The sequence below is a fragment of the Crinia signifera genome, chromosome 1 (genome assembly GCF_055691185.1).
Source record: "Crinia signifera chromosome 1, ASM5569118v1, whole genome shotgun sequence".
Taxonomy (NCBI): Eukaryota; Metazoa; Chordata; class Amphibia; order Anura; family Myobatrachidae; genus Crinia; species Crinia signifera.
Window position 1 is genome coordinate 152,417,981 of NC_139217.1, and position 12,117 is coordinate 152,430,097.

A 12,117-nucleotide genomic window follows, 5' to 3' on the forward strand; every position below is an offset into this window, starting at 1 on the left:
TTGGACATGCCTGCTATACAGTCTAGTTTACCCAAGAAAATGAAAAGGCATTACATGTCCTCTAACCGCTTTTCTTTTGAATGCAAATACATTTTTCTACCATAATTCGAAACTCAAACCTTTTTTTTTTTGTTCAACACAAACACTGAAAACCCCATTATAGCAAAACTGTGTTTTTGCATTTAACAGACAGTATAAATGGAAGTGTGAACTAATTGTTGGAAGTGGCAACTTGCACAAAGCACGGACAGAAACATGCAGGGAAATAACTTTACACTATCTGGAAAACACATTTTTAGTTTACTAGAGAAACGAAGAAAGCTTAAAATGATATTGCATTTCAAGTTAAGGCATTTAGTTGGTGTTATAAAATTCAGCAGATTTTACCTGATTGTAATAATTCTATCACCAGTTTTGTCCTTCTGCTTGTCTATGTCAATATGTGCCCCTGTGAACTCTCTGATAGCATTGATGTTGCAACCACCTCTGCCAATTACCCGTGAAATGACTGTAGATGGCACTGACACTTTCTTTGATCTAAAAAGAGAGAAAAAAACATAATTTTTTTTATGTATTGTTAGATTAATGTGGTTAGTTAAAACATAACTTTTAATACAATTCTTTAAGATATAGGAGATAACACAGACAAATAAGACTACATTTTCTGAAATGCTCCTGGCTGTGAGGTGACTAATTGGGCACTTCTAAAAATGCATACACTATTGAACCATTTGAGCAGGTGATATTTTTGGGCCTGTCGAAGAACTTTTCCTGTGGGCTGAGCCTGACCAGAAGAAGAATGCAGAAAAACTAATCTTATTTGTCAGTTATCTCCTATATATTAAAGCCTTTTTTCTGTGGGAACTCTCTTCAGAGAAATAGTTTGCATACTAATCATTCTAAACCCCCATGAGAAACAAAGCACCCACACATCTACACCTATTGCGGTTATAGAATTACCGTGTCTGTATAGCAGCTATCTAATTAAAATCTAGAGTTTAAATACTTGGCTATCGTGAACAACCCTGGATCCATAACCTAATTTACCGGCCAAGATTGCCAAAATATTTTAGCTAAAACCTATGAGGAAGTCCCCTAGGGGAGGAAACACATTTGGTGATGCAGCATGTTATATTATAAATGTACAACAAATATCATTGAACATATTTATTGGAAACATTTTGATATGGACTTGTGTTATCTAATACTTGTGGCAAAAATTGAGGTGTATAGAGGACTTTCGACCAAGGGTGCCATTACACAATTGTGTATGATATATATATATCCCTGTATGTTTCGGTTACTGTGCTGGGTGCCCGCATCAATAAGCAATATAGACCAATTGGGGAGGAGGCAGCACTCCAAGCGACTGGTACAAAAAGACACTTCAGGCAGACGTTCTAAGACAACGTTTCAATGCCCTTTATTTGGCAATTTCTTCAGATGACCTGAAGAAATTGCAAAATAAAGGACAATGAAACGTTGTCTTAGAACGTTTGCCTGAAGTGTCTTTTTGTACAAGTCGCTTGGAGTGCTGCCTCCTCCTCTATTGGTAGGTAGAGATAGACACACACACACACACACACACACACACACACATATATATATATATATGCGCAAAGGGAAACAAACAGCGGCACTCTTGTAGGGATTTTCAAACAGGTGTATTCAGTAGAAAAGCATACTCGGTATGCTTTTCTACTGAATACACCTGTTTGAAAATCCCTACAAGAGTGCCGCTGATTGTTTCCCTTGGCTTCTACTTATCTGACCCGGAGGGCACCAGGGTAAGCTATGCAGCATGGCTGCCAGCTGATATGGCACCAGTAGCACGTGGTCAACCCTACAGAGCAATACTAGAAGGCAGAAGGAAGAAACAGTTTGTACTTTCCTTCCTAGACTAGGGGAAGTAGATTACACCTTACAAATAGTCAATTATTTACTAGCCAAGGATAGCGGAAGAATGAAACTGAACTTCAAAATAAATGGACACGCAGCATTGCTATGGGTAACTTCTCCAATATCAATTCCCCCCAGCATCTGATTACCTGTTAGGCAATGTGATGGCCGGATTTAATTAAAAACAAAACAATATCAAACTTAAAATAAAAAGCAAATGTCCTTTAAACTCACCTTCTGACCACTTCTTTCCACCCTTCCTCCCTCTTCTGTCCTCTCTTAGGACTGGCTATGGTTAATTTTCCATTTGGAGATGAGAGTGGAGAAGGCCCTGTCTTACTGCTTGTGGACAACGAATTGCAGTTTGCTTCAACCAGGGATTCAGATAGCCTTTAAAAACGTAAAGAAATAGTTACTATAACACTTTCTTTGATTGCATCATGAGTAAAACTTAGCCGCATAACACTTTTGACCTTCGAGAGACTAAAGAGAGTCAAAACGAGTTGGTAGTTTGATGTGGAGACCCTAAACGGCGTACTTCGCTACTATCCATTGTTGCTGTATGCTTGGACCAGTAATTTGCCCCGAGACTTAACACTATCACCGCACTTTAGAACTGATTGCCAGTTCCTACATAGCTGGTAATTACAACTGATCTAGCCATACAGGGATATCTCTTCATTTATCCATGTTTTTATCTCCATTTTAATTTATGTACATGGTAATAAATTTTGGTGCACTTTCAATTAGGTTTCCAATACATGGATTATACTGCATTGAACCTCTGGAAACGTAGAAAGGGAATGAGTTCATTTTGAGATAATCCAAAAGGAACAATAAATTAAAACTGCCTTCAAATTCCTTGTTTGGATATCCAAGTTTGGCTATCGCCAAATCATTAACTGCAATGACAAAGGTTTGGGAAACTCTGGTGTATGGCATGCATGCTAAGATAACAGGTGGAGACCTAGGAATAATGTGGTTATGAATGTGGTTATGAATGTGGATGAAACTGTTCCACCCAAAGCATTATTATGGAAGTCTCCATCACAAGGGAGCTGTGTAACGATTGTCAAGTCATAAATGATGGTGGTATGTCTCTCTGTTATTTTTGTCTACCTTGGGCCACCTGAATAGTGACTGATGTACCCTTCGAGACAGCATGACGAATTGACTGGTCTGATTTGTTTCAGTAATAACCTCTGAACACTCTGGAGTAGAGACTAACAAATGTTACTGGCTAAAAAGGACAAGAGCATATTCTTGAAAACCTGCAATCGAAACTGTCAAGGACCTTGAGTTACATAGACTGTTCATTTGTATAAAATAATTTTGTCATAAAGCCCAAAAAAATAATAATGACTAGATCAAGGTCCGGGCCACTTCCACATTTTTCTGGAGTAAAGTTGTGTAAATGGTCTTGTCAACATGTCTTTCAGGTAAGGAATGATCTTTGTTCAAACTTTGATGGGCTTGCTTCAGTACAGAGTGGGAAAGCGGGTTAATGGGCCCTACACAAGACCGCTGAGTGTTCTGAGCGATGCTGCTTCGCTCAGAATGCTCTGTCTCAGCACACAGCACTGCAGCACACGGTTTGCTGAGGAAGGTGTCAGGGTCAGTGTCCTCCATTGAGAACACTAGCCTGACAAGATCCAGACCAGATAAACCGCTGTGTGGGCTACACACACACAAACAGTTATTTACATGCATTTTCTGAATGATTAAGCAAAATAGCTAAAAATAAAAGCTTGAAAGTCAGCCCGTGTGTGGGGCCCATAAGACGTCTAGATAAACCTGCCCCCTCTGAACAGGCTTCTTAACTGAATTTATAAGATTGAATACAGCTTAAAATGTGGAGTAAGCAGAGTAAGATCTGCAATATACCTGCTGGTGACATAGGACACCTGAATCTGTATAAGAACAGAAATCAAAAAGTATGCAAATATTAATGAAGTGCATTTGTCATATAAAATGGGTAAATAACGTAATCACTTTCAACATGGAATGATTGTGCTCTCAGCAACAAGAGCACTAGCAAAACAGCTTAATTTGTGAATTGCTCAAGGGTGGCAATGGTTCAAGTGTACAACGGGCAGACCAGAAGTCCAAAAAAATCCAGAACAAATTGTTCTCTTGCTGCCTAATATAACCATCCCTTGATTGGTGCCATTGTAATGAGATCAACATTATTTACTTCACACCTCAGTGGAATAAGCGTAACATAAAACATTTTTTTTTTAAATTGCCATGAAGTACTTGTACCATATATTTTACAATGCTACAACGTATGTTAATGTTGGACCACATTTTACATATACAGCTTTCATCTCACCTTCATAGTAAAATTTCACACATTTATATATACAATATTTTAAGCATTAGGGTGCTTCATTAAAGTGTCTAGTCCCCCCCATGTAACAGTCAGCACTAGTGTGCGCCCTCGTGTAACAGTCAGTACTAGTGTGCTTAATTAAATTGTATATTCCTCTCATGTAACAGTCAGTACTAGTGTGCTTAATTAAACTGTATATTCCCAACATGTAACACAGTCCGTACTAGTGTGCTAATAAAAAAGTGTATATTCCCCTCATGTAACACAGTCTAGAACATAGAAAAGACTCACTTTACTGAAGTTTTAGGAGGAATTTTTCTTTCCTCCTTTGGAAAGGACACTAGAACAGAAGGCTTCTTTTTGCTCTGTAGACTGCTATCATTGGTAGAAGAATGATTGTCACTCTTATTGCTGCTGTTGCTGCTCTCGTCACTACAGCTTGAGATTCTCATGTTGTCGCTGTCTCCACTCTCACTGGTGCTGCTACTTTTGGACTCTCCATTTAGCTTCTCCTGCTGCCCATATGTAATAGGGAGCTGATCATCAAAGATAATCTGGACGTTTTCAGCAATTTTGTTCTTTCTGGTTTTCCTCTTCATGCTGCTTGTGGTAATAGTATTATTTCTTTTACCATGAGACCCTGCTAGAGTGGTCCATGTAGCGGATATGCCAATAGTGGTGGTTGTAGTTGCACTAGGTGGTTCTGTTAAAACTGGGGGCTCATCTAATGAACGCAAAAAGATAAAACATGTAACGTTAGTATAGCCAGCAGTCATATTTCAGATTACTGTTCTATAGCAACATTTAGCTTAAGCTGCTCACTTGCACAGTGTTCTAAAATGTGGTCACAGCTCAGGGCTGATTGCAGAAGACGAAGCAGCATTCTAGTGAAACCATCACACTCTTATGTCTGATATCACAGCAAGTGGTCACCTGGGCAGGGTAACTACAGATGTGTCACCCCCATAAATTGTAATTATATGATGATTATTATTACAGATGGTGCCATTTCAATAAGGGCATTCACATGCTTAAAAGTTATCCTAACTTTTGAAAAAGTTTATTCCGTGCAAAAAATCCCCATCTACGTAGCCAAGCGATTGAGGAGATATAGCTGTGCTGCTGGTAAGAATCCTTACAGAGAAGAAATTCCATTGCAATAACTACTGGTTTGATACACAACAATGCACACCTCTTACCACCTTTATACTCCTACTAAAATAAATAGTTATTAAAGACTTTCACCTTCAACTTTTAGCTTTTCTTTCTCAAGAGCAGCTTGGAGCTCAAAGTTTTCTTTATTTTTAGCTTCGATTTCCTCAAGCTTCCGCCTCTGCTCCTCTTTCTTCTTTCTCCGCTTCTCCTTCCTTTTTTCTCGCTTTGCGGCCAAAGCCAATCTTCTGCTTTCCTCCCTCAGCTAAAATGAAAAACCAAAACGTGGACAATCTACTCCAATCCTTCATAAGTGCATCCTACTCACCACATATGTGTTGTGCATAAAACAGTGTTCATTCTAGCACCCGCCATATTTGAAAACCCCTGCAGTTCCTGTTCCCTGCCTGGGGTGTCGATGTCTGCTGTATTGCTTCTAGCACAGTGTGGTCTGTATATCAGCACTGATATGCAAACCACACCTGTGCTAGAAACACCACAGCAGACAGCGACAACCCAGGCAGGGAAGAGGAACTGCATGGGTTTTCAAATATGGCGGGTGCTAGAATGAACACTAAAACACTGCAATGTAGCCAATTAGCTTGCTCATTATAGCACCTGTAAGTGGGTCTGTTGCTCAAGCTAGGTGGTATGTCCTGCTTAGTCACAATGCTCAGGTTATAGGTTGTATTCCAACCAAGGTGTATCTGTGTGGCATTTGTATGTTAATTCCAGGTTTTCATTAATATTTCACAGTACAAACACATACTGCTAGGTTAATGATAATGCTTTTAAGTGGCAGAGAATATAAAATAAGCTATAATTGGCCATGGACGAATATAAAGGACCAGGAAAAAAAAAAAACTCTAGGAAGTTCTGCTTAATAAGTTAGTGCCATATAAAAGGTTATCAAGGCTAGTATTTTTGTCAGTATGCATGACTCAATCACCACTTACATTTAATGTGTAACAAGTAAATCAGTTCAAACTGTTACATTTGAAACCAATCCCATTACCTTTTCTAGATCCAGCTCCTCCAATAGGATACTAGCATTTTTGTTAGCTTCAGCAGCCTGTCTATCTTTGGCCTGCACAATGGACTCCATACAAAGGTGGCACTTTTTCAACATCTCCTGAAACAACATTATCGATGCTTTAAATCAGACTATTTTAAAAAGATGAAAAAAGAAAAAAAATTATATAAATAGTGGAGAAACTGTAAGAAGGAACTTGTTTCAAGATATTTGCTACTCTATTTTCTATCAATTTCCTGTTGAAAATGTGCTGTATCTGAGAATAGTTCTAGGAGGTTTGTGAATACTATCATTGCAGCTATTTAAGATCTATGTTGGCCATATATGCAGATTAGTTATTGTAGTTTGACTTTGCTAAACATAGCTACACAACAGAATAATAACAAGATCTTTGTACCTACCAGTAAATCCCACTTCATGGGGTGCAGTGGCATATGCTGGAGTGGTGGTGTGCACAGCCTGACACTTTAAATATGAATTTAGATGAACATGACTCCTTTCTCTCTACTACACTTGATCTCTGTTAAGTTTAACACACCACTGAGATGTTTGGTGCCCTACCATCAGCAAAAGGGACACAAGGGTCCTAAGGGAGACAAGGGACTAAACAAAACCTGTACCATTTGGAGAGCAGGTCCAACAGAAAATCCTGGGAATGGAACCTGTTCAAAGGAACTTCCTTGAAGGACGAAACAAGTCCCAGGTAACACATGCACATGTGAAAGGAGAACACCTGTTGTGTTTTTTTTGAGAACCAGAGATTCACCAGAGAGTGATAGTGGAAATATCCTCTGTAAGGATGTGTCAAAAAACATTCAGAGAAAAAGCAATCTCAGAGATAGAATCAAAAAGGACTTTTTGAAATTCATAATCCAACTATGAAAATTCAATGGATTAAAACTTGAAAATGAAAAGTTCTCAAAGTGAAGGTAAAGAGGCATACACATGGCGTGATTTCAATCCCATTCTAAAAGATCTTAGCGCTTAAAAAAGGAGCATGGTTTACTCAATGCACTCTGAAGGGGCGGACGTGGTGTTTCTTCAGGAAACTCATTTTAAAAAAGGGAGCTTCCCCAAAGCTATGGTCCCGCCACTTCCCAATGGGATATTTAAACAATTTTTCAGAAGCCATAACCAAAGGCGTGGCTATACTGTTTGCCAAACATGTTAGGATGACAAATGTGTTGGAGGTGCCTATAGGTGATAGGAGAGGCTTGCTAGTAAAGGCCACAATTGCCAACCAAATTTTTACTTTGGTCAACCTCTGCCTCCCCAATCATTGCTAGCTGCATTTCATGAGAGAGGCACTAGAATTGATAGAACATAACCTAGAGGGGGTATTGGTGGTAGGAGATTTCAATTGGGCCTTGGAGCCATCTGTAGACACCTCCAATGCCACACCTAGATTCTCTGTAAAACATATTAGGCGCTTCAAAGCCTTATTACAGGATTTTCAATTAATGGACACCTGGTGTCTAAACATCCTAGAGACAAAGTTTTCACACCAAATCTACGGCTCTCAATATTTCTCTCCCTGATGAATTAGTCTTGTCCCTGAGCCCCAAAATCCCCTTCGCGAGGCATCCAACGCATATTAAATATCTGGGCACTCTCATCCCCTCCTCCCTACCAACAACAGTGACTCTTAACCATGTTCCCCTCTTACAAACGCTGTGTAAAGAAATTACACATTGGCTCACACAGAAACTCTCCTGGCTGGGCCGTATAAACATTGTGAAAATGAATATATTACCCAGATTACTATACCTCTTTCAGACTATACCACTGAAACTCCCGCTAAAGTACTTGGTAGACACTCACAGGGCAATCAGTCGATTTGTTTGGGGTGGCAGAAGACCCAGATTCAAACATTGCTATTTGTTTCGCAGGAGATCCCAGGGAGGCCAGCAATTACCCATGATATCCGCCTATCACCAGGCTATGGTCCTGCATAGGATCCTGGACTGGTCGAGAGCAGACACGTGTCTGAAACAATGGGTTGATTTGGAAAGATGGTCCTCAGATCTATGCCTTCAGGCAGTTCCATGGCTTCCTGTCATCAGCTGATCTACTCACTTGATGGTTGGACACACATTGGATCTCTGGTGAGCTCTGCGCTACAAACTAGGTCCCTCCTCACCGTGCTCCCTACTGCTCCCGCTTCTTAACAACCCAACGTTCCCACCTGGCCATTACTGGACGGGTGCCCACTAGATGGCAACTGGCGGGCCTGACCAGGGTGATACACTTATTCTTAGAGGGATAGATTATTTCCTTTAGTGACCTATGCACAGATACTAATATTTCTTCAATAGACTTCTGGTTTTACCTCCAACTACGTCATTTTCACCATTCACAGAGGTCATCAGTTGCATTGACAAAAGATCTTATACCCTTTGAGGTGCTGTGTTCCCACGCCTCAGAACCCGTCAAGGTCATATAATTTATCTACAAGATTATACTACATAATTATATCACAGACATCCCTTCCTATTGTAAAGCCTGGGGCCATTTTATATGTACATTTTTCACTTTTTCGTACTTTACCATTCCCAATCTTAGTCCATGTGGGTGGTAAAGTGTGTTGAGCAGAGCACCTGCCTGAAGCATGCATGGGTACATGCAACACTAGTTGGGGGTCCATGTGCTCAATTCTACAAATTGACACCACAAAAAGATGTAAAAAAAAAAAAAAAAAACTCACATGGAGAGCAGTGAAGTAAATTTTGGCGGGAATCTGCACAGCATCAGCCAAGAAGAAATCGCTCATAGGGTAGAACTCATACTTAAATCCTCCCTTTCCTGGTATCATATTGCATTGTGAACTTACCTCAAGGTGGAAAGGACCGGACATTACTTTTCCTCCCCATATTGCCACAATCGATGTGGTCTCCCCAGTCATGTTAAGCATGGACCACCTGTCAGCCTCAGCCCCACCGTCAAAGTTAAAACATTACAATTAACTGAAAGTGCCAGGCTCTATACACCACTTTTTTTTTTTTTATTGGGCTTTGAACACAAATCAATTTTGGGCACAGTGGTATGCATCCTATTACTCGTGAAGTGTTGCTTACACAATCTACCGAAATACATTTTTTTTTACTAAAGCAGGCAAGTATTATATATAAAAATAGACAAAGATTGGAAATGGTATCCCTTAAAGTCTAGCTGCAAAATAAATGCATTGATCACTCCACAGACTTTTTGTAGATTAAATTATATTTGGTGGATAACAGAAATATACAATTCCATCGAACAATGTTTCAAGACCCATGCGGTCTTTTCATCAGGTCCAATATACAAATAATTACATAAGTGCAAGATCAACAAAACCACTTATTGCACTTATGTAATTGTTTGTATATTGGACCTGATGAAAAGACTGCACGGGTCTTGAAACGTTGTCCGATGGAATTGTATATTTCTATTATACACCAAATAAATTAATCTACATAAAGTCTATTAATATCATCGTTCTCTGGATAATGGTGGGTAACATACACACACTGTGCATTTACTTGGACCTTACCTTATCTGTAATAGTGGCAATGTATCGCATGCACTCAGAGTCTGATGGGAACTGGTTTACCTCTTTCACAAGATAACGCACTACTTTAACATGACCCTGCAATACAGAAAAACCAAGAAAGAATTAAAATAAACTGTGTCCCAGCCCAGCTTGAGACACTGCTGTAGTATTTTGCAGTAAAACATATACCTTTCTAAAGGCTGCCATGAGAGGAGTTATTTTCCTATTGTCTGCTGCATCTACATCTGCTCCAGCTTGCACAAGCAGCTGAACAACATCCAAATGACCCCCATTTGCTGCCAGCCAAAGTGGAGTGTTGCCCTTCTTGTTGCGCACATCAATATGTGCTCCCCTGGAAGAAATTGGTTAAATAAAAATACTAATAAATAAATAATATAGATAAACAGCGATAGAAATATTAGAGTACAATACAGTCCGGTACTCAATATTGTCTTAAGTGGAGAATATAAATAGATTATATATTTTATATTCTCTCAATATATCTATTGCTATATAGAAAAAAAATAATAATAATATATATATGATGACGACAATTTAATTTATCAGGCACAAATACTATATAACATAATAGATAAATGTACCAATTTAAAGGCCTTCTCGGACAAATGAAAAGAAAGCTATACTATCAATTTCCACAAAGAGAAAGTCAGTCACCTGCTTAGTCTAAAATGTATCAAGTGTCTGCAGGGCACAATATTCCCCCACCCCTCAACCTCCAAAATGGTGAACACTCCTACAAGAATATACAAAATGACTTACCTATGAAAAGAAAATACATGATCAGGGAAAAGTTTGTGCTGTAGTCAAGAGAGTAATCTGCTTTATAACGATTGTGCACTCAAAACCAGTTTACTGAACACAGCCAAATTGAAAAGTAATAACTTTCTATTAACAATGGTTTTAACGTATACCTGCTAATAAGCAGCTCACAGAACTTGTAGTGGCCCTTGTCTGCTGCAATAGTCAGGGCTGTATCCCTTGAAGATGGCACTGGGGGAGCATTAACATCTGCACCTTTGTCAAGCAGCACCCGTCCCACTTCTGCATAACCACCAGATGCTGCTTCCATTAAGGGAGTTAGGCCAGTCTATGAGAAAAATGGATGGGGGTGAACAAGATTAAAACAGATTAGCAAAATATGATTAATGTCAGTTTGAATCAAGATTGCGGGGTCAAGCAGAGATGTTTGGATAGCAGAAGCTTAGAAATAAAGAACTTGTATAAATTACTGAAGGCATGCTTTTTTTCATCCTATTCATCAATTATTATTGTCACTGGGCAATGAAAACAGAGTGCCACCATTAGGCACTTTAAATAATAACATAAAAAAAAACAAAAAAAAAAACGATCTATATAGATATAGCTCATGCTATCTCTCTGTCCATATATACACACACACACACACACACACACACACTTGTGAACTTAGCCTCCCAATATCCCCAATCTGCACTGAACTTATAGTCATCATTTATGGAATTGGTGGACACCAGACCATGCAAGACATTTGTAATTAAGAAAGAGGCTTATATTACTCTAAAGGAGCCCATACACGGTACGATAATTGCACCAGTTATGGGCTGAATCGCAACGCATGCATTTTGCGTGTGATGCGATGGCAGTACAAATAGTTTGTGCAGCACATACATTTTGTACTGTGTGATGAGATGCCCATGGGAGCGTGCATCGCACGGTGAATATGCACCATGTATGGGCACGTTAAGAAAACAGTCTGATCCAATGCCAGAATGAGGTCTTGATTTAAGAAGAATTTAATATCTTAAGTTAAAATGATGATTTCATATTGAAGAAAAAAATAAAAAACCTATACCAACAATAAAAATTGGCTTAGAGATAAAGCTCCAATTTCTAAATACATAAGGGCCTTTCAAGAGAATACAATCTTCCATGCGGATATCCACTGATTCCAGATTACCGTGAAACTTAAACAATAGGACTAAAAATACGATTTCAAATACATCACACCTTTTAAATAGAGCGCACAATTCTGAACCTTAAAACAAAAACGTTAACAAAATCCCATTAAAGGTTTGCATTCCAAACAATTGGGGTTATTTTGGTTCACGCCTTCTGGCAAATTCCTTCTTAGATGTACAAAACCATGTGCACTGCAGGTGTGGCAGATGTAAC

The 12,117-nt window shown here is 39.1% G+C and overlaps 1 protein-coding gene across 7 annotated transcripts in view; it reads right to left on the bottom strand.

The window, feature by feature from the left end:
• The window catches only part of ANKRD17 (ankyrin repeat domain 17), a 117,151-nt gene that overhangs the window by 15,644 nt on the left and 89,390 nt on the right, over positions 1–12,117 (bottom strand). For 6 of the 7 annotated variants that reach the window (XR_014471456.1, XM_083174721.1, XM_083174730.1 and 3 more), the window contains 8 exons: positions 10,878–11,053; positions 10,135–10,297; positions 9,946–10,041; positions 6,399–6,515; positions 5,477–5,648; positions 4,523–4,955; positions 2,134–2,289; positions 388–537 (listed from right to left, as the gene is read on the bottom strand). Coding sequence is in view for 6 of the 7 variants with exons in the window: in XM_083174721.1 (XP_083030847.1) it covers positions 388–537; positions 2,134–2,289; positions 4,523–4,955; positions 5,477–5,648; positions 6,399–6,515; positions 9,946–10,041; positions 10,135–10,297; positions 10,878–11,053 (1,463 nt within the window). In the remaining variant the exon portion in view is untranslated. The remainder of the gene's footprint in view (positions 1–387; positions 538–2,133; positions 2,290–4,522; positions 4,956–5,476; positions 5,649–6,398; positions 6,516–9,945; positions 10,042–10,134; positions 10,298–10,877; positions 11,054–12,117) is intronic. The other variant, XM_083174715.1, reaches the window with a different exon arrangement.